Raw genomic sequence first — 23,428 nt, 5'->3', positions numbered from 1 at the left:
CCTGGCTAATCCCCATTCCTGATCATGTTTTCAGCCTGTTTTGAAGTTTCTTGTAATTATAGTCATTGTCAGCAGCAGCAACAAAAACTGAAGCATCTGCCTGATCTTTAAATGCCTAGATTTATTTACTAGAGGTTGGAGTCCAAAGTCTTGTAAAGAGTTAACTGACTTATTCATGAGTTTTTGCTGATAGATTTTGCATATGAACAAAACATTAACATGGCCACATGTTTATGTTAAACAACACAGAAAAACAACACAAAAATCGCAAATGCATCCACAAGGCTTTTCATGTGCATGTTTCCCTCTATTTATTAGGCAGTACATGGAACCATGTACATGAAAAGACCTGTACATGCATTTGCGATTTTTGTGTTGTTTTTCTGTTCAGCATTCCTTTTTCCTTCCTGGGTAGAACTGAACCACCAAAACATGTTTTACATTTCTTCAAGATTGAAAGGCAGATTGTAGCTCTGTGGCTGAAATGGAAAGACTTCAAAATCCAGCTAGGTGCATTATGGGTTTCGATGGTTTGTAGCTTCATACTCTGCTGAAACAAGAAATCCCCTACTTCTCAACTGAAGTCATGTCTAAGTTCTTTCTTGTGAATGTGGGTTCATTGCCCACCAAGTCCATGAAATCCCTTTTGCTCCCATAGAAAGGGAGCAAGAGTACACATTGTAGGGTGGGATGGCAGAGAGACAGAAGAGAGAGTTTGTTGAGGTGGCAAGGAGGAGGCAGAGATCCTGTCCCTACCTTGGCTGCAGAACCTTTGCAATGTGGGGCTGGGATTGAGGTTGAATTCATATCACCCAGTACTGATCCTGCAAAGGAGCCCATGAGGCAAAGCAGCATGGCAAGTAAGCTGTCAAAGGCAGATCTAGGGGAGCATGACCAGTTTGTTTACACTGGGCATAGAGCTTCTGGAATACCACAGCTTGCACTGCAACTATTCTATCCGATGGAAAGTTAGAGATGGGGGGCACCGGATTCTGGTGTTGCACAGGGCACCACTGCAATTTGAGATGCCAAGGGCCCCCACTGCGTGGTGCACTTGCAGCTGTTCGACTGGTAGGATCCTGTAGGAGGCACTCAGTTCCCTTCCCCCAGGGGAAGGTGTCTGTGAGGGTCTTGGCTCCAGTTCTGTGTTATGACAGCCCTGATGCTATGACATCTGCTTCACTAGTACCTGCCTGCCATTCCCAGGTTCAGTGCTTTCCCCATCACCAGCATTAGACTCAGAGCCATGGATCCAGTCTGGTTCCTTAGCTGGTAGAATGGCAGCCTTTCCTTAGTGTCATCTTCACTGCTGGGCTTTGGGGTCATAACTTCTCTATAACTATTGTCCAGATATTGTGAGATTTTTCTGGAGCTAATCAGACATTGTGTTAGAACAAAACATGTAATTCCAAAAAGAGTCTAGAACAAGGGAAGTGTGTATGTACAATTAAACTAGGTAGGATTTGTAGTTTTACAGCAGCCATTTTGTGGCAGTGCAAATGATACTTTCTTAAATTTCCTGTTGTAGTCACAAACGCAAATAGGTTGGAGACCTAGGATGTACAGCACAAAACCTAAACGTCCTGAATATCTGTCTCATTTAACAGAGCTAATTAACATTTCACTTCACAACACACGCAATTTGTAATCTAATTCATGAATGTGCCGTTAGCATGAAATATACGGCATGTTTTGTTGAATTGCAATTCTTGAAGAGACCATATTTCTGGAAATGCAAAAATCTCTTCTTTTAACACATTTCCTATCATGTAAATTGGGTTTATACTACCTTTTTCATGTTAGGGCAAAATTAAATAATGTAATACATGAAACCAAAACATTGATTTAGTTCTCATCTGCACATCCCTCTTGGGAAATGTCTTATGTAGTTTCACACAGTGCAATTGAAGTGCGATTTTCTTTTGTGGCCTACCAAAACATTGTTTGGGTTTTGGGGCGGGGGATTCATGTCCTCGGAGAGAAAGCGACATCAATTCAGAATGCAATCCTGGAGGTATGCTGAAAACAAAATCCTTATGCTCCATGTCTGTCAGTCTTTAAGGTTCAAATGTAGCTTTAAGCGCTTGTTTTTTTGCCTTGGTAGAAATGCTGACCTCGTCGTTTTTTAGCAAGCTCCTCTCAAAAGACTTCAGAAATACATAGCAGCTCTAATTTAGCAAACCACCTCATCTAGAAGTTCCTGCTCTACAAAGCAGCAGCAGAGGAAGCGGCTTGGGCGCCAGGGGCAGGGCGCCCAGGGGCAGGGCGAGCTGCCCATAGGGGTGGGGTGCACCACGGGGCCTCCGGGGTCTGCCTGCCTCTTCCCACTCAGCCACCCTACAGCTGGGGGGGGAGGCAGTAGGAGAACCATTTGGGCAGCGTGAAGCTTGTGCGCGCCCAAGCCACCGTGTCTCTCCCAAGAGACATGTGGCTTGGGCACGGTGCAGGCCCTGTGGTGAGTGCCGCCCAATATTTTGTCACCCCCCTCAGTGGTGACACCCGGGGCAGACCACACACCCCTTCCTCCACCCCTGCTACAAGGTTTATTTATATATCGTGTCAAGAGCTGAGTTTGCTGATACATAGGGCAGTGTTTTTGCAACATAGCTCAGTTCCTAATTAATCATTCAAAGAAAGATTGGATGGAGACATATAAAATAAAGCAGCTTGTCAAAGATCTAAGCTGTGGTGCCAAATGCTTTGCAATTTCAGCTATTGGACTACTTACCATAATTGCCACTAATGCCATTTAGGAAACCTCAGAGAAAAATGTAAAACATACCAGAGCAGATTCAGTAGACTACATATCAAGATAGGAGGGAAGGAGATCAGACGTAAAACCAGATATCACTTGCTCAATGTAGAGTGGGAGGTCAGTGTTCATTGCCAACTTCCTAGATCAATGGGGGGGAGGGCTGTTCATTAAGGTCCAAGAGTAGCAAAAATACATCAACGGTTTCTTTAAGGAAAACAATTATTTCTTGAATATTATGTAGATGGCATCCAGAGAAATACGTGAAAACCTGACGCCATGGAGATGATATGTACCACTATGAAATATGCATTCCAAATTGTAGCTTTGTAGTCTGATTGACTGCTCATCTATTTTTTTCCTGCCAAGATCTTAGATATATTTTGTAGAAATTATTTTGCTGAACTTTTCCTCTGTGTATGAAATTTATTCATTTCCCCAGATGGAAACCTGCTTCAGGTGGGGATTAAAATAAGAACTTTGTGTTCCCTGAACTTTCATTATCTGATTTTCATTATCCTAGGCTGGCTGTTAACTTAAGCCAGTAGCAGTCAACAAATTACATTGTTAGCTATCATCAAGAGTTGACAAAAAGAATGTCATACTCTTTGTTTCCATAATGAAATTTTCCTCTCTTTTTTCCCTATAAAGAAGGATAAAGAAGCCAGTATCAACTTTTCCCAGTTCTCCTGAGCTTGTCAGGGAAATGATTTATTGTTGATTAGATTTGTGCTGCATATTGCCTAGAGTTCTGTTGTGTGTGTGGTATTTTTTATTTTTTGAGGGAGAGGGATTTCAACCTCAAGGGGGGAAAATAGATTTTAAAATTTACTGGCAGTGGAACATTCCCTCTCTCTCCTCCCCCTGCAGGAGGAGACGGAGTACACTGGGAGCAGATTAGGAGGGAAAGTTCATTTGCTTGTGTAACAACTTTGTTGGATACAAGCCAGAATGGCCTGGGTTTGTTTGCACTGGAAAGAAGATGCTGCTTTATACAAAGTCAGACTTGAGCCATCGAACCTACTACTATGTGTTTGACTGAGCACCTGTGATCTCCTAATGATCACTACAGTGGTACCTTGGTTCCCGAATGGCTTAGTTGTCAAACAATTTGACTCCCGAACGACACAAACCCAAAAGTAAGTGTTCTGGTTTATGAATGTTTTTCGGAAGCCGCACTTCCGACATAGCTTCTGCAGCTTCTGCTTGAGTGCAGGAAGTTCCTGCAGCCATTCAAAAGCCGCACCTTGGTTTTTTAACAGTTTCAGAAGTCAAAAGGACTCCTGGAATGGATTAAGTTCGAGAACCAAGGTACCACTGTATCTAGTTTCACTTGTACACACATTGACCTTCATTATATTGGGATCTTTCCCTTTTACAAATTGGGCTTTTCTATACACTTTACTTGATTTTGTCCTTTCTCCTGCAGCTTTGTAGTGTAAGAGTTTTCATTTTGTTTTGTGTTTGTTTGTTTTTTTAAAAAAAAACCTGCTGTGAATCTGATTGATTTTTAAAAAATGTAGGCTATGGAGTTTCAGTAACTTGGCAATGGGGAGATTTGCAACAAGATAAGAGAAGTTACCAACACTGTGTTTGGGAAAGGAGCACAAGAGGGTGACTCACATTTTAGGGCAAAATATTGACAAGAATCAAAGGCATAAATGAGATAAAGCTGAGGTTGCAGGTGCAAAGGGACATATTTACTCAAAAGAAATTGGCTGACATGAACTGCATTTTAAATTATTTGTTATGTTTAATCATCGTGGTAAAACTGAGCTTGTCTGTTTGCAAAGCAAAGGCCAGAAAACAACATGCAATAAGCAGTTGGATTTCTTAAAGGAATATGAGATTACAGCAGCTAAATTCTTTGGCTTCTGTTGGGTTTTGGCTTTTTAATGCCAAGTTTCCAAAGGATCACATTATTCTTTGGATTCAACCAGTTAAATTAGCAATTATGTTAGCAAAATCAATGAAGCCATCCACAATGTACAGGGAGAACAGAGTTTTAGATCATATGCCAATTCTGTTAGTGTTTATCAATGTGCATAATTAGCTAATGCTTTCAAAGATGCTTGAGAGAAGACAGCCTGTAAATAAGGAGCTTGCTCCTGTCCCTTGGGTTCCAAATCTTCTTTGCTTAGAAAGTCATTCTCAAACATTAGTGACTGTGATAAAATATGTTTTCAAATACCCCATGATGATCTTCTTGATACGTTCTTTAGAAAACTTTCAACATATTGCCACAGCTGGCATGTGCTGCTATTTCAAATCATGGTTTAATGTCAATGTCCAAGGGTGTGAGATCCAGAGAGGAGATTGTGGCTGCGGAACGGCAGTGAGCTAAGCCATGGTTTGTCTTAGCATCTCATTCAAAGTCAGGCTCATAGTTTGCTGGAGTCTGGACAACATGCTAAGCCAAACTCTGTCAAAGGATTGCACCCTTCAGAACAAGTGAATTGCAGTGGAAAGAGGGAATTGATGAAGATTGCTTCAGTCTCTCTTCCACTGGTGGTAGGCTGCTCTGAATCAATAAGACTTTTGTCAGCAGATGGACACCAATTTCAAAGAATCATAGAATTGTAGAGTTGGAAGGGACCCAAGGGTCATTTAGTTCAACCCCCTACAATGCAGGAAGCTTTTGCCCAACATGGGACTCAAACCCACACCCCTGAGATGAAGAGTCTGATGTTCTACCGACTGAGCTATCCCAGGACTTGATACAACTCTACTTATTTTCTAAATGGATAATATGCTAGTATCCTTTTGGAACAGATGCCCAACTTTCATACAAAGTCCAGTGATGTACGTTATTTGTTTGCGTCCCCCTTGAGACAGCACATCACATCACATCAACTTTTAAAGTATTATTGTCTGTTGCCAATGAAAAGGATAATGAGTCATGTGGCCAAGCAGTTTATTTTAACTGGAAAGTCAAAAAGGGGAATAGTGCAGTTGGTCTCTCATGGCATGCAGAATTCTTTCTTTCTTTCTTTTTTGTATTAACACCCTGGCACATCAGTTCTGTTTACCTAAGCCCTTGCATAACATACATGTGTGAATTCGGCAACCTTAAAACAAATCGCCATAAAGCAAAAAAAAAAAAAAGAAGAAGAACCCAATATGCAGCAAGCCATCGCAGAGCACTATAGAAACACTCAAGAGTGCTCTCCGTAATATATGTCTCTCCTAAGGAAACCCAGTGCTATGCACAAGCCCCTACAGGTTCTGTGACTTCATTCACTCATCTGACAAATTCAGTAAAAATGGCCAGTAGCAATGCAGTACTCACAAGTGCCCTGTGCAGTTGGTGATGTTGCATCCTGTAGCATATCCTTCCACATCTTGGATGCCTTTATTAATGCAATCACTGAAGCTGTCAAACAGGAGAAAGGTCCTACAGTTACTCTCTTCTCCCTGGAGTGGAGCATACATGCTGTCTGAATCTTTACTTTCACTACAGTTCCGATGTGACATTTTTCGCCCAATGAAACCTTTGCTACGAGAAAAACTCCATTATAGCCTCCTTGTATGTAACAATAATAGAAATCCTTTTTGCCAGCAGCATTTCTAACCCTACAGTCAACAGATTTGGTTTGAGGGTGAAAAGGAAAGGGAACTGTCACGCACTTTGCCATAGGAAAAAGCTGTTTTCCCGGCACGCTTCAGATCTATTAAAAGACTAATCCTGGAGAATAGTGGGCCATATAACAGAGTTCTTTTTCAAGACGTAAACTCTGAGGCTATACAATGACTTGCCTACAGGGTTTTTATATTACAATCGTTGTTATATTTCAACAAAAGAGCAGATCATCTTAAATGTCATGTTTTGAATCTTGAAAAGATCATAATTATACACCTGTAATTTTGGTGCCTATCTCATCTCATGATGTTTTGAGGACCGCAATCTTAAAAACAAAATGAATGAAATAAAATCAATGCTGGCAGTAGACTAGCACCACCAACAAAAGTGCATGATAGCCGATTAGTACTGCAGTCTGTTTCTATCTTTCCTTTCTCTTCATCTGCAATCTTTCGGATAGCATTTTGTTGTTGTTGTTGAAATGTGTCGATTTCAAGAATCCCTCACGGTTCCACTTTTCTGGTACGTAAGTCCTGCTTTTGTAGTACAATTATAATTTGAACTCTTATCAACAAAGCAGAAAAGACAACAGTGTCACTGGAAACTAGAGAATACAGCAACATTGACAGCCACACCACAGTGTCTTTGGTCACCGTGTCACAATATCACATTGTCATGATACTTAAAATGCTTCCACTGTCTACAGTGAAGACGACTGTGGAGCAGTCACCAACCAAGGGAGACAAAATTGCAATCTGGGTCCGGGAGGTGGAGAATTCGGACGTAGTCATCATCAGGCATGTAATACAAGGAGAGCCTGGGCCTGTCTTCAAAAGTGGTGGTTGGTTATGAGGCTCATACAGACATTACCACCAAGAGTGACTCCTTCATGAAGAACCAGTTTTTAGTATGTGCAGCTAGGATGGAACTTTACAGTTGACAGGATATCTGGGGAAGTAAGATGGATAGTTAGGATGTGAATTTAGTCACAAGTAGTGGACAGTGGGGTCAGGTGTTGCTGCTCATCTGAACTCCAGTCAGTTAGGATAGGGTAGGATAGTCAGCATGGTGCAAATGCACCACAGGAGCTAATCTGGTGCTCCTGCTGGTGTGTTTGGACCATGGCTTCATCACCCTCTCCATATGCCTCCCAGTAAATGGCAGTAATGTAACCAACCAGGGGTCAGAAGAGCAGTGCTCCCCCGCCATGCCACTCACTAATGTAAGTCACATAGCTTCTGTCTGCTTTCAACATTATTAAAGTGTTGCAACCAAAATAATTTTTTTTAAAGCAAATTGTTGTATATTTGTTACTGTTATCAGTATCACATGTGAGGTTTGATCACGTATATTGAAAATTCCTTTGCATGTGTTCCCTACCATGGTTACTGATTTGTATAAAATGGGTACCAAGAAGCCCCATAAAACTATTTTCCTTAAGATATAAAATAAGGGCTATATTTACGGAGCGTCTCTTAATCTGCTGCATGAGTTAATGTTTACTTACTTACTAGATGCTGCTTTGGTTCTGTTAGCTGAGCAAACAACATTATAGTGACACCTAGTGACAAATTAGAGGCACTGAATATTTGTGAAATGAGAAAGGCTCCGAGAGAGGGTGCACCCTAACACTGATAAAAATCCACAAATAACTTGATTGTGTCAACTGGTGCTTAGTGTACATATGTCTAAAATTATTTTAATCCTTTGACTTCCTTAAGAATATCTCTATTTGTAATGGTGAGCAGTGAGCATGATTTCAGCAGTACTCAAGGAAAGGTAAATGGTAGATCCGGGTCTGTTGTACTTTTCCACCTGTGTAAGATGAGCTGCTTCAGAAGCATGGCTGAGGGAACTCAGCATAGATGCTTTGAGTCATAAACATTTTCTTTCAGTTCATAAAGTCACTGCCTTGAAAGTAAGGTCATATCCCCCCTGGCGACAACGTGCTTATCCCCCCCCCAACTGGATTTGAAAATTATTTCTTACTACTAATCTGCCCAAAATCCCTCTTGAAAAAACAAAATAAAATATATACCAGAGGTCCCATAAAAAGTTTATGAAGCAGCAGGACAAAGCTTCTGGCTTTCCCAAAGAGGAAGGCATCTGTTTCCCGTTTATCCACACCTGAGCTAGTCAAAAAGTTTGAATCTTTAGTAAACGAGGTCACGAGAACAAAGACACATGCTTTATACTGAATCAACCACTGCTCCATATAGTTCAATATTATCTGCACTGACCTGCCCTCAGCTTTCTGGGATTTCAGACAGCAGATGTTTCCAGCCCTACCTGGATATGCTGGGATTTGAGCCTGGGACCTTATTCATGCAAAAGATATATGAAGAAGCATCTCCACTCCTATCGTTCAGCCCGGACACTGAGGTCCAGCTCTGAGGGCCTTCTGGCGGTTCCCTCACTGCGAGAAGTGATGCTACAGGGAACCAGGCAGAGGGCCTTATCAGCGGTGGCGCCCGCCCTGTGGAACGCCCTCCCATCAGATGTCAAGGAAATAAACAACTATCTGACTTTTAGAAGAAATCTGTTTAGGGAAGTTTTTAATGTTTGATATTTTATCACTTTAAAGTATGGAGCTAGTGTGAACACACAATGGTACTAGTGAAAACTCATGTGGAATGGCCAAAAGAGGACAGAGTCAAGGGTGAGACATGGACAGCACAAGAAGAAGAAACACACTTATGCTGTTTCCGGTGTCTTGTGACCCCTTTTTTTACAAGCCATGAAAAATGTGAGTGGAGAGATTTCTCTCCTTCTCCATGGTTGAGCTCAAGCTCCTTAATGTTTAATTTAAAAAAAAAAAGTTTCTTAATGGAAAAAGATTGTGACACCAGGAAACAGAGTATTACATAAATGGTTATGTTGGAAGCCCAAATTTTCCATTTCATAATTAGCAAATATAAGTGTTGTCATTTGCTGTTAACAAATCATGCTTCAGGGCACAGTATGTAACTGGATGAGTGATTTATTTTGAAAGTTGTGAGTGCTATGAATTATATATTTTAGCTTTCTTGTTTGTGAAGCCAGACAAATGAAACAAATTATTACAAATCAAAAAGGAAGTTCTCAAAGCAGATTAATATGCTAAGCCAACATATTTGTCAAAAGTTTATATTTGTCAGTTTGAAAAGCCCTACTTGTTTAAGCCCTAAATAGAAAAAAATCCTTATTTGAAAAAGACCCTTTGAAACTGTTTTCCTGATTTTTTTTCAAGGGGCAGTCATTTTTAGAGCAGCTCCAATTTGGTTGAGAAAGCAAATGGGGAGTTTTGACTTGTCTGTTGCTCATAAATTTTATTCACTAAATCATCTTCCAGGAGCTGTATTCCTTCCTAGCTATCTGATTGATAAGTTGTCTGTCTAAATCAGAGATGTTTTCTGTGTTGACAGGCTGGTTTGTTTATTCCCGTGTTTAATAAGAAGTTGTTCTAGGGCATCAAGAGAGATTGCCCCAGAAGATTTTGGGCTTAAATTCACAAGACCATTAAAAAAAGGATAGATGTGGGTGGTTGCTATAGACAAATTTGTTCTTCACAAGCAAAAAAGTGATATTCCTGAATATGAGTTGTATGAGGGGACAGAGCTTGTTACCTTTTATAGGTTTCTCAAAAACCTCTAGCTGACCTCTGTTTAAAACAGGGTGCTGTACTAAATGCCCTCAGGAATCTCCTAAGACCTTCACCAACCCTCATCCATGCCCTCCTCGAGTGCTCTTAACTTAGTTGGAATGTGTCTTTGAACACCTCTTGCTTTTCTGGAAGAAAGATGCATACATGGTTGTCTGTTAGCATGTATAACCTTTGTTTTTTTCATAGCTAGACTGTGGCTGACTATACAAAGTAGGAGACACACCCATTTCTGTGTCTGCTTTTTGCCCCTGGCCTTGTCCACCACTGGGACAAGAGCGCCAGAAGGTTACCTATGAGGGATTGTGGCCTTTCGGCTGATCAAAGATTTCCTGCTGCTGTCATATAGGTAAAAATGTAAGAACCCTTCTGGATCAGGTCAAAGATTCGTCTCAGCTAGAAGAACCCTGTTCCCAGCAAGATTTAGTTATTTCCTTTTTGTGCATTTCAAAAAGAATACCCTTCATTCTAAGTACCTGAGAAACTGTGGCTATTAACTTTATTTATATGTTTGATTTTACTGAACAAAAGAACCCTGGGTTTCCTTTACATTTCAGTTGCTAGAAAGCAAAGGCTGGCAAAAATATTACAAAGGAAAAGTATGAAAATAATCCAAAGTTTTTAGCTGAAATGGATGTTTTCATTTAAAAAAATGCCTTCTATCTCTCTTGGGTTTTTTGTTTTTTTAATGTAATTCTTCCTGCTCCAGTTACAATTACAGGTGAGCCAAAATGCCTTTCCCAATGCCTTTGGGAGCAGGATTTTGGCCATTGCATGGCTGGGAGAGTGGCATGAAAGAGGGTGAAGTGAATTTATCACTGGCTGCAGTGGTGATACCAAAAGTCCTGATAGCTGCCATTTTACCCCCACAGGCCCTGAAAAGACTAGATAACTAGCAAAATGACTAGATGAAGATACTTTGGGATCAGAATAAAGTCCATGTTTCCTGCTCTCACTTTCTGTGTGGTCTACTGGACAGGCCTTTGCCTGTACTGCTAAGACCACAAAAGACATGGCAGTGAAAAACATTTTTGTGAACTGTCTTCTCTCCCACCACCTCCCCTCAGAATCCTTGAATTTAAAGTCAAAGTTTTAAGCTTAACCCTTGTTGCAACCATTTTTCAGCTCAAAGGCTACATTTCTTTCTGGGAAACCTTCCAGGGTTCAATGCCCATGGTGAATGGGGCTGGAGGTGAAAATAGGCAGAACAACAAAAGTGAATTCTACCATTGTATAGTAGGCTGGTTTCTTCAAACTCACACATCTCCCTCTATCACCCATCTAGGCCAGCAAGACATTCAAGCTATGTTCCAACCAGGCAAAAAAAGAAGGGTGTAAAGCAAGGCTGGTGAGGGGGTGGCCTAGAGAAAGCCACATTTGTCCCCTCCACCTGAGGTTCCTCATCCCTTATTTATGTTTTGTATCTACAACAGATTTCTGCGAAATAGCCGAACCATAATTGTATCTGCATTTACATTATTGATAAGCAATTCCCCAGAGTCCACGTGTGTCTTCAGGAAACAACTGTATTCAGAGTACCTTGTGCCCGCAGTTGCCTAATACATTGCTGTTTTCAAATATGTTTTCCAGGATTGCCCACAACTGTTCCGTACAGAAGAGATTTTGATCCCTGTTGGTGAAGTGAAGCCCATCACCCTGAAGGCTAGAAATTTACCTCAGCCTCAGTCCGGCCAGCGTGGCTATGAGTGTGTCCTCAACATCCAAGGGGTAGTCTATCGGGTGCCTGCTCTGCGCTTCAACAGTTCAAGTGTCCAGTGCCAGAATAGTTCTGTAAGTTGATGGGGGATGAGGAATAATAAAAAAAAAGGAATAGCTGGAATAGAAAAGGTTGTGCATAAAAGGAGTTGGGGATTTGTTTATTTGCAATATTTCTAAACTCCCTTTCCAAAAAAAACCAGTACAAAGTGGCTTTACAGAATTTTTTTAAAGATGGGAAGTAGAATATAAAATCAAAAGAGTAGAAGGTAGTAGTTTAAAACTACATAAAAGCAACAGCAAAAATGTCCAACTAATTCCCAATTGCCTGGGAGAACTAAAAAGTCTCCCTCTGCAAGGGGAGCACTGAAAACTAGGTTTCTACAGGCTTCCTACCCTAGCGTTTAGCTCCTGAGTTATATGGTATTACAGGATTTGGCTTCTAGCACACAGTGACCCTTCAGTGATCTTATTAGTCTGAGTTGCTTTAATTGAATAAATGAGTGATACTTACCATCCAATCACTTGGATGTTTAACTCATGATCCCTGTAGCTTGCTGAGCGGCTTCCACACACTAGGCATAGGTGCCAACTCCCTGGGGCTCTTGGCGCCCGAGCACCCACAAAATTCCCCAGGAACAGCCCAGGAACCACAAATTTTGGTGCCAGGGACATGCACACTGGATGGCACCCACAGCCCCAGGCACCCATGGTCATGGGGCCAAGATGGCACTCCTTTCACTAGGTTATTCTGAATTTATATGTTGATAAATCTGACATAAAACACATATGCATATACTGAGGCTGTGTCCTCAGTTTCAACATTATTTCAACAATCAGTAAACTATATGAAGAAACTTCATAGATTACCTCAGAATAGGGCTGTTAATGCATTACTTTGAATGCATTACTGTATTTTAATATTTTATTGGAAGCTGCCCAGAGTGACTGGGGAAGCCCAGCCAGATGGGCGGGGTATAAATAATAAATTATTATTATTATTATTATTATTATTATTATTATTATTATTATTATTATTATATTATTATTATTATTATTATTATTATTATTATTATTATTATTATTATTATTCATTCACTAGGAAAACTCACCCCAAGACTTTTGCATCCTTGCCACTGCCCTCTTGAAAGGGTCTGGGGTACAGATATAGTTCAGGTTTTGTATCTAGGTCTGCTGTAATAGTAAAAACCTGTTATTTGGAAGGAATTCTCTTTTCTTTCTTTTTTTGCCTGACAATTAGACAAATATTTAGAAACTAAGAGATCTCCCGGGAGTGCTTATACAAAGCACCATGCATGGAGCATTTACCGCTTGCATCCATTCATCATGACTGCCCATTCCTTAATGCCACAGCAGGCTGTTACACAGCACAATGCTAGCCTTTCTGTCCAATCCCTTTGAATAGAGCACACTCAGAATCTCTTTGGGAAATGAGAAATTTCTTTTATGGTGCTTGATAACTGCAGGAATATCTTGCTCACGTATGTTTACTCATGTTCAAGGTACTGAAGAGGCTGCCACCCTAGAAGGCAAAGCTACAAATGAGGCAAAGCTACAAATGAGGAAAATGTAGATGGTAGAATAAAAGGCATTGGGAAGCATTATTCTGGGAGATGAAACAAAAGAACCAGGGGTTAAGCTAATCCTGAATTCCAGACGGGAATGTGCTACAGGCAAGTGAGGTGTTTAATTAGAATCCTGGCCCCAGAGAAGATCTTTTATCTGTCAGCTCCCCCCCCCCCCGTCTGTGACTGTGGGGGGTCAGGAAAGGGGGAGCTGGGGCGGGGATGTGACAAAGGTGTTAAGGCAAAGCTAATTCACACAGGAGAGATAAAGAGAATTGCAGGCCTCTTATCAGGGAGCTGTCAAATTCCAAGCTGCAGTAGCTTGATAGAATGTGTAATACTGGAAAGCTGCCTGTTGCTGGGAGAAGAGAAAGAAGGAACTGGGATGAGGAGAGGGAAGGAAGATAAAACAGCCTCCCTTAAATAAGCATAGTCAAGGAGGTGGCTGCAATGCTTCTTGCTGCGAAACGGGAGTTCTTTGTCCCACAGGAGTGTCCAAGCTGACAAGAATAATGTTGGAATCAATCACACCAGTCAGGGCAATTAGCCTTTATTGCATTCCCAAGCCCCGTAAAAACTGCCGTCACTGTGGCACAGAAAAACAACTTTGCAGCCTTCAAAAGCAAACAAACAGACAAACAAACGTGGGACTAATCCAGATGGTTCCTTTATATTGTGCTCAAATCCCACTCACATATACGATTTCTACAAATGCTATGTATTTCCTATATTCCTTTCAGGTAAGGAAAATGAAAGCTTATAGAACATTACATGGGATGAGCAGGCTCACATGTTTTTCACTGCAGCCAGTAGTAGGTACCTGTGCTATGAAATTGTACAGAACTACTATTCCCTCAAGTTAAAAGGGAGTAGGCTTTGTGGCACCTACAGTAGCAAGCTGGATGGCTGTGTCTCACTTGCCTGCTTAGAATGCCACTTTAATTGCAGAGGCAGTCAGATCTGTGTGCTAAGACTGGACTCTTGTAGTGCTCTCTGGGAGACACAAAGAACAGGAGAGGGGAGGAAAAGTCTACTTACACACTTACTGTTCATACTTTTTGACTTCTGCCATGGATGGTACTGCTGCTTTTTCCCGACCTGGGGCTCCTTTTCCCTGTGGCATTTTTGGCCCTAACTGTGCAGTTCAAAAGTACCGTGTCTGTAAAATCAAAGAGACACTTGCTTCATTGTGCACATATTACAAAATGCACAGCTTTTTCTAGATAATGAGCCTAACCTTCTCATTTAAAAATGTAATTTGAGGCATAGACTTTTTTTGAAAGGGGAAGGGAAGGACAGGCTAGCTGAATTATAGATTTTGTTCTTCCACACAGGCAACCTGTAGAGGCATTGGACAGGCCCAATCCTAGTCCTCTATCGGTTAGGCATGAGAATTCCAGCTCTTGAAAGCCAATACTTTTCTTGAAAAATGAGGCCCGCAACATTATAGGGTTGCCATATGTCTGGAGTTTCCCAGACATACACAAATACTGCAGTCAAAAGCATTGTCTGGGCGGAAATTGGGGAAATGTCCGGGAAAATCCTGATGTCTGCCAACCCATGTCAGCAGTGTCATTTTTCCTTTAAAAATAGCTCAAAAATAAAAAAAATAAAGCTCAACAACTTTTGTGTTCAGATTTTCACTTTTTGAAATATGGCAACCCTACACAACAAATTTTGCAGCATGGAATGCTCTTGGCCGGAGCTCCAGCCAGCTAGCCATCCCGTCTTTTATGATGCTCCATTGCAATCCTCCCCTCATCAGGCTTCTTTCCTACCTCCTCCAACAGGCACTCGGCATTTTATGGACACTGAGCATGGTTGGTTCTCATTGGGCTGTTTTGTTTTGTTTTTGTGACACCTTAAGGTTTTCCCCCAAAGTTTTTTCATTCTTTCCTTCTGCAAACCTCAGGATTTTCCTGAGCCTGCTGATAACCTTCCTCTACTTCATGGATAGTGCCACTTAAATGCATAAGGATCAGCACTCAGAAAATGAGTTTGCTATTAGTATTGTTGTAAACTGTGGTGATGGGTTGAAATTCAGCCCAGCTTTGCTTTTTGGTACAGAAAGATGGAAAGATTGGTTTTCAGAGTTTATAATAGAGAGTTTTTAAGGGTGAAAGTGGTGAAGTTTTGAAGCAGAGCTGGTGATAACAAGCATTTGAGTGATTATCTAAACAGTATATACGGTGATGGTAGTTGAAGAAGAGAGAAGAATGCAGTTCATATCAACCCAGCAAGCTTTGAGCCACTGACCTTTGGATGAAAACTTTTCCTAAACCTATGGTCATATGTATTTTCTTTTGTACTGCCTAAAGCATCGCTATGCCAATGCCAATTAGAATATATTTTCCAAGTAAGTTCCATAAAATACTCTGGCATGTTTGCATATAGTAGAGCCTAATATGGCCTCCTATAGGAGTGTAGAATTCTCTTTTTCATTTCATTAATTCTTGGTGATGGGGCTTTATTGGCAAACCAAGGGCTGAGTGGTGAGAACAGTCTGCATGAATTGGATAATTAATCTATTACCTCTCTCCGGGCCCATCAGCTGATTTAATTATGCCTCTATGGCAAGCAGAAGTGTCTCTCCATGCAGATAATGGAAATATATGTTGCAATTCAACTCCTGCCACCCATTCCTAAGTCATGTATTGTCAAAAATCTCTAAACAATATTTGTCCATTCTAATGGCTCTTCCTTTTATTTTCACACAAAGCCTTCATATATGCATTTCATTTCTTTGTTCCTTAGTATCTCTATGATGGAATGGACATAAGTAACTTAGCAGTAGATTTTGCTGTGGTTTGGAATGGAAACTTCATTATTGACAACCCAGAGGATTTGAAAGGTAAATAATATATTCTTAGTTTATTTTGATATATTTTCATTTTCATTAATATGTATTGTGGGAATTTTTGAAATTTTATTTTCATCCAATTCAGATCATTTGATGCTTTAAAATAAATCCTGTTTCACTAGAGCAATATGGTTATATTTGCCATTTCTTAAAGTATGGAAGACCAGATTCTTGACAAAGGGGGTGGGTGTGCAAGATCATGTGTGTGTGTGTGTGTGTGTGTGTGTGTGTGTGCGGCATTATAATTCTCTTATCCTTAGACCTCTCCAAGGATGACTGTAAATTTGCTGCGGGAAATTTTTATGTCATTGCTTGAAACAATCCAAATGGGATGAGTGTGTGCCACATGTCAGTGGTGAGAGGGAAAATAGATGAAGAACTACACAGACTTTATGTAAATATATATTTCAGATAATTTATAGGAAGCAAATTTCTGCTGTTCAAAGCCGTTTATTATATTACACCCTAAACTACAAATATTAAAAAAACACCAAAAATACATAAAGCAGCCAAGGCCCATACTGCAAATGTTATCCATACTGTTAGAATTCCAAAAAACAAAAAGGCTTTTGTTACTGCCCCAGTGACAATAGGCAAGTCATCCTATGAATTCCCCATGTTCCACATGGTCACTATTTTCAGGTGGGAGTCAATCACATACCTGCTGTTGAAGGTTGCCCAATTAAAGATGATTTGATGCTCTTGCAGAACAAATTGACCTCCCCACACACCAGAAAAAAATGGAAAGTGCACTGGAAAGTATGGAATAACCCTTGCTTGTTGCAATGTCGTCTAGCCTCACTGCAAACAGTGCAAATCAGGATGAATGCTCAATAAGCAGGTTGTCTGAGAGTAACCAAGGAAAATCTTTTCCATATCCTAAGTGCACGGCAGGGCCTCTCCGGCTGCTTTCAGGGAACAAGGACAACTTGATTACAAAGGGTATCAGGATTATCATTTAAGCCCAAACTGGCATAAACATAACTGAGATGGAAATGTGCAGCTGCCTTAAGATTCCTTTTATATTATTTCTTCTTAAAGGCTTGGAGGGGGGTGAGGCGTGAATCTGGAATTAACAGTCTGAAAAAAATGAATCTCTCAGCCTGCCATAGAACATAAGTTGAGCTCTAAGCTCAATCCTCGAGACATCTGGATGTAAGCGGGTTATAAGGCTTTACAATCAGTGTTGGAGAGGTCTGAGGGTAATAGGCTTACAAGGTTGTATGCTTGTTTTTTGCAATACCATGTTGCCATCTATTGCCCTGTATGCACTATTTATGACCTACCTGTTGGGTTAAATGAGATTTGCCAGCCTCTATGACTCACTTGAGGTGTGACATCCTTAACCTCCCATGGCTCTGATTCTAACTCTCACAGAATCCCTTCTGCTTAATGTTGACGTTATAAAGGTGTCAGGCTGGAGACAAATGGTTGCTGTTTTCTGAAGCGTTGAGGGTTGTTAGAAGAAGGTATCACTGCTCATGATGTCCATGTTTTGCAGGAATCTATTCATAAGAGATTTGGTTTATAATGTCTTCAGAATTTATCAACTGGAAGGCATTGGGAATTACAACTCCCGTGTACTCTGGAGGGAAAGAGTGTTCTAGTCCAGGGTTTCCCAAACTTGGGTCTCCAGCTGTTTTTGGACTACAATTCCCATCATCCCTGACCACAAGCCCTGCTAGCTAGGGATGATGGGAGTTGTAGTCCAAAAACAGTTGGAGAACCAACTGGCAGAAAATCTATTACAAGCCAAGCCCAGAGTTTGCAGATTATTTGGGCTCAGTTGATAGTCAAACAAGGATTTCTGACATGGGGAAGTTTACTGCTTCAGTTATGAAGCCCTGGTTCAGATGGCATGCTAAACCAAACATTGCTTAGCACAGTGCAGCAGCAAAAAGATCCAGGGAAGATCAAAGGAGCAACATGCTAACTCCAAGGTATGAATCAAACTAGTGATTCACAGCACTTTCTAGTGACAGATGAACTCACAAGAAAAGTACTTGCCCCCCCCCTTTTAAAATTGACATAAGTTTCTATTAGGACATGATTTTTTTGATTATGGTACAGTCGTACCTTGGTTTTCAAACAGTTTCGTTCACAAACAACTTGGAACTCAAACATCGCAAACCCGGAAGTAGCTGTTCCGGTTTGTGAACTTTGCCTTGGAAGCCGAATGTCCAGTGCGACTTCCAATTGGCTGCAGGATGCTCCTGCAGCCAATCAGAAGCCGCGCCTTAGTTTCTGAATGTTTCGGAAGTCAAACGAACTTCCGGAATGCATTCTGTTCAAAAACCAAGGTACGACTTCACACACACACACAAAACACAATATTTTCAGGCATGAGATCCCCATTGTGGAAAGAAGAAGACTTGATATAATTGACCCATCACATCTTCAGATCCTGAACCAATCCATATTTGAAAGACTTTAAGACTTCTAAACATGGGTTAGCAATTGGATTGACCCATTCAGTACATAATCATATGTGACTCAAGATGATTGAAAGGAGTCCGCTAAATTGGTCTAGGATGGCAGCCTTAGTTGGTTGACTCTGCACATTAAAGAAGAAAGGATGCTTAATGGTAACTGCTGCTACAGGTGACGTGTCTAGAAAAATACACATGATGCCAGGGTCAGTTATTATATGACCCAAACAAGCCCTGTGAAAACAGCAGGCTTGGTCCATGAAATGAATACCTATTAAAGAATCTGGTTTTTACAGCAGCAAGGACATCCATTAAATGGGTTCCCATTTGTTCCCCTCTGAGCTATATTTTGCTTTCAAATGCTTTTGAAGTTTACTGTGGAACCTGATATATTGTGAGTCTTGCCAGGCTCCCTGGGAATGGAGACATTGTTTTCAATGAAGTCTTTCTTGGTTGAAATCAGTGGAGGAAACTAAACAAAGAGGTTTTGAAGGCTGTCGTCCAAATCAAGCATGGAAGAAATAGTATCTAAGAACATCTGCAGAAAGGTTCAACAGGAAGGAGAAGGGTTTATATGTCCCCATTGTCCAAACTCTTGTATGCAAGTACAAATCTTGCTTGACCTTGCCCAAAGTACTTCAGTTATGCTTTCGGTTTCATGCTGGCTAGTACTATTTACTAATATCTGGAGATATTAGTATCTGGAACCACTAAATCAAAAAGGAGGAGAAGTTTACTCAGCAATCTTTTCAAAAGTGATCTTGATCCACAGTTTGTATGTCCTTAGTCTAGCAAACCTTAACAATCTGAGATATAAGATATTGCTCTGAAAGTTCGGGGGAGGGGGAGCCAAAGACTCTTCAGATGCGTCAGAATATTGTATATGGAGCATGGATATCCAAATTAAAATGTTTTGTAAAAGATTGGGAGATAGAGAGTAAAATCAATAATATGAATGCCCATCTTTAAACAGAGGTTTAGTATCGTAACTAAAACCTACTAATCCTGAAAATCAGAGTCATGAGTAAAGTTTGGTTGATCCCTCAATTCAGACTGCAAGTATCAAAGCTGCGTTCACGTTAGTGGTTTGCCTCTAACTATATCTGGACACACTATCACTATTAGGTTTACACTCTACCAGTAGTTGGTTTGGTATTAAATTACTGCTGGAATATCCAGGTATCAGGGGAACCAACAGTAAAGGATCAGTGTAAACTGTTCTTAAGCACAGAACAATTAGTTTTGTCTATCTAGGCAAAAATAGTTGTACTGGTGATCATTTTCAAAGTCAGGATGCTTCATTCTCCCTTGCTCAAACAAGAGAATATGAGGCCAAAGCAGCAAATAGAAACAATAGTGACTTAACACACACACACACACACACACACACACACACACTGAAGTTGTAGTTTGGACAGTGTGAAAGTGATTAAGATATTTGGAGAAGTAGGTGATAATAGACCTGTTCCTTTTACAAAGCAAATTTACCTAACAGCTTTAATTTTATTATCAAAACATTCTCTCATTTCTGCCGGATGACTTCTGTGCTATCAATTCTTTCCTTTTAAGGATTATGTATGCACACATTTAAAAAAATCCCAAGTATTCTGGCATATTAACTACTAATATATTCATAGTCCAAAAAAGTTTATAAATTTATGCTGTAATGAATTGTTCGTCTTTAAGGTGCCACAAGTCTCTTAGCTGTTTTTGCTGCAACAGGCTAAAATATCTACCCCTCTGAAAATTGTTTTATGTTTAAAGTAGAGGTGGGTAGCCTGTGGCACTGAGAAGATGGCAAGCAGAAAGAAAATGGGAGGGGGGGCACAAAGATATAGCAACGGGTGTGCCCTGTCCTCTTCTGGTCTCACTTCCATCCACCACTCGTCCTGGCCAGTGGCGTAGTGTGGGTTGTCAGCACCCGGGGCAAGGCAAGTAATTTGCGCCCCCTAACCTGTGGATTTTAGTAGGGGCAGAGAGCTGCAAATACGAGTGCGCCCCCCCCCCAGATGTTGCGCCCGGTGCGGCCAGCCCCCCCTGCACCCCCCACGCTACGCCACTGGTCCTGGTCCTTTCCACCACTGGCAGATACCCCCTGAAAAAATGTGGTACTTGACACACACACAAAAAGGTTCCCAACTCCTGCCCTTGTTTAAAGAGTAGGAATTGTGGGTTTTGTTTTTGTTTTGTTTTTTGTTATTATGAGAACCCAGAGATATATCGAGATATGGACAGGGACTAAAGCAGCTGGTTGTAAGCTCTTACCTTCACTTTGACCAGGGTTCAGTGCCTACCCAGCCAAATAAGTTGACAGAGATGGCTTCAGTTTCATAGCTCGGTTGCATTTTGCCAGCCCCAAGTACTTTAGTACCTAGAAAAGACATTTACATTTTGTAGTACAGGGATGGGAAAACTCTACTACTAAGCCTCAAAATGTTGATGAACACACCTTACATGCAGGCTGTCCTGTTCCGAAAGTCTCCATTGGTCTGAACTACACATTCAAGCCATGCAACTCCTCTTCAGGTATTCAGTTCGCATGCACGAGAGCAAAAAGTGTGTTGGGAGCGGGTTAGCCCCACCTCAGGGTCTGAACATGATTAGAAGCCTCCTCACAATTGGGAATCCTGGAAATGTAGGTTTCCGGATCACAGAAAGGCTTCTAAGCACATTCAGCTAAACACACTTACAAGCCCTTTTCCAATCTTTTGTCTAAAGTTAGCAGCGAAGGGGGTTTGGGATGATACATAACTCTCTGCCCTCTCATGCTCAGACCAGATACCTGAAGATAGCTGAAGAATTCAATCTGGACAAGTCTTTATTTGTTCATTTATTCCAGTTTTCTTCCATCATTGGCATTCATACTAGTTTAACAAAAACTCATAAAAACTTCCATGTAATAAAAACATAAAACAGCATATAAAATCAGAGAGCATGCTATTATGCATAAATGGCAACAATAAAAGGACCAGTTTAATCATTAACAGTTGACAGAGTAACCCAACACACATCCACAAAAAAAGCAGTGTGAGTAAACAGGACAGGCTTTGCTTTGCTTGATGCCTTTACGATTCCTACAAAAGGGCTAGGCAGGTTTCCTTCGGAAAGGGGTTGCAAAGTCAGGGCACAATAGTCACCCATCTAACATTGGCAGATGAGGGTACCCAGTAAAAGGCCTAAGATGGCCATTTCACCTAGTGGGCAGATTTGTGTCTGGGTCAGTACAAGCATCAGTTCACACCTTCCAGCAATGTGAGCAGGTGTATCTCATTTGATCTGTCAGGTGTGGGCTGTCTCCCACTCTCTGCTCATGCTCCCAATCTCTGTCTCCACAGTTCACCTGTACAAATGTGCAGCCCAGCGGGAAAGTTGTGGGTTGTGCCTGAAAGCAGATCAGAAATTTGAGTGTGGCTGGTGCACTGGAGAAGGGAGGTGTACTCTGCGTCAGCACTGCCCCTCTCCTATTGGTGGATGGGGAAGGTGGCTCGACTGGTCAAGCAGGAATGTCAAATGCTCCAACCCACGAATCACTGAGGTAAAGATATTTAAATCAATTGGATTTTCTTCCTATTCCATTCACTTCTTTGCTTGTTTACTTGATTTATCTTTCTATTTTTAAGCCACCCCCCTTTTTTTTTTTGTATATCACAACTACCTTAATATGCATGTTTCAATAATGTATAATAATCAGGAAGAGGCTTTTTCAGTGGTGACACCCTGGCTCTGAAATGCCCTTTCCAGAGACACTTACCTGATGCCTCGTTTGATATCATTTCAGCACAGGGCAAAGACCTTTTAATTCTGTCAGGTCTTTCCATCTATTTTATTGCCAGTTTAAACCTGTTTTATCTCTACCATGGAATTTTAGGCTGATGTTACATTTTCATGGATTTTTAAAAATCTATTTCCTGTATTTGATGATTAGCCATGCGGAGATACTTTTAAAGTAAGGGAAGTAAACACCCAAAATAAGTAAATGAATAAGCTCTACAGAAGAGAGACCCATTTGTCTGCTTCTTCTCCGCCTGCCTGATCAGTGTGTCTCCTCCTCCCACCACCACTTAGCAATTGATGATTTGGGGACTCCACAGAGGGCATACTGATCCCACCCCTCCTCCATCCCGCCCAAAACTTGGCAGAACCACCACTTAATTCCACTGTTTCACTTCCATACGCTTAGGAATTACCTGTTCCTGGTTCCACCTGGTTTGTCCCAATATAACATGTTCTCCTTGTTGCATAAAAGTGGAAAATAAAGTGATATGTGATTTCCTATTAAATTAATTGTGCAGCATCTATGCTTCACAGCCAACATGCACTTTTACTGGCCTTGATCACCCACTCTCGGTTGTCAGGCTCAGACATCAATATGAGGGTGTCCTCCCTGCCCTTAGCAGGCACACTAATTAAAACAAGGAAGTAATTAGTCCGTAATTGATTTCTCTGGATTTCAGGCCAGTGCAGGGGGCAATAGTCTTATGAAAACTTTGTTCTCTCTGATGCTGTCATTGGTAGAAACTGACAATGTTTAGCAGAAGCTTTCAGTAGTGAAACTACAGACTGAGATAATCACTGGTCCTCTGCTTGTTGATTCCAGACACTGAGCTTCCTTTATTCATTAAAGGTAAAGGTACCCCTGCCCGTTCGGGCCAGTCTTGCCAGACTCTAGGGTTGTGCGCTCATCTCACTCTATAGGCCAGGAGCCAGCGCTGTCCGCAGACACTTCCAGGTCACGTGGCCAGCGTGACAAGCTGCATCTGGCGAGCCAGTGCAGCACACGGAATGCCGTTTACCTTCCCGCTGGTAAGCGGTCCCTATTTATCTACTTGCACCTGGAGGTGCTTTCGAACTGCTAGGTTGGCAGG

General features: G+C 41.2%; 1 protein-coding gene across 3 annotated transcripts in view; it reads left to right on the top strand.

The window, feature by feature from the left end:
• Positions 1-23,428, top strand: part of PLXNA2 (plexin A2) — a 397,866-nt gene that overhangs the window by 252,803 nt on the left and 121,635 nt on the right. For all 3 annotated transcript variants that reach the window (XR_008331159.1, XM_053393447.1, XM_053393446.1), the window contains exons 10-12: positions 11,563-11,763; positions 16,029-16,125; positions 21,899-22,098. Coding sequence is in view for 2 of the 3 variants with exons in the window: in XM_053393447.1 (XP_053249422.1) it covers positions 11,563-11,763; positions 16,029-16,125; positions 21,899-22,098 (498 nt within the window). In the remaining variant the exon portion in view is untranslated. The remainder of the gene's footprint in view (positions 1-11,562; positions 11,764-16,028; positions 16,126-21,898; positions 22,099-23,428) is intronic.

The sequence above is a fragment of the Podarcis raffonei genome, chromosome 6, assembly GCF_027172205.1.
Source record: "Podarcis raffonei isolate rPodRaf1 chromosome 6, rPodRaf1.pri, whole genome shotgun sequence".
In the NCBI taxonomy this organism is placed as follows: domain Eukaryota; kingdom Metazoa; phylum Chordata; class Lepidosauria; order Squamata; family Lacertidae; genus Podarcis; species Podarcis raffonei.
The sequence above is the reverse complement of the archived record's forward strand: the minus strand, read 5'-3'. Positions and strand labels throughout refer to the sequence as shown.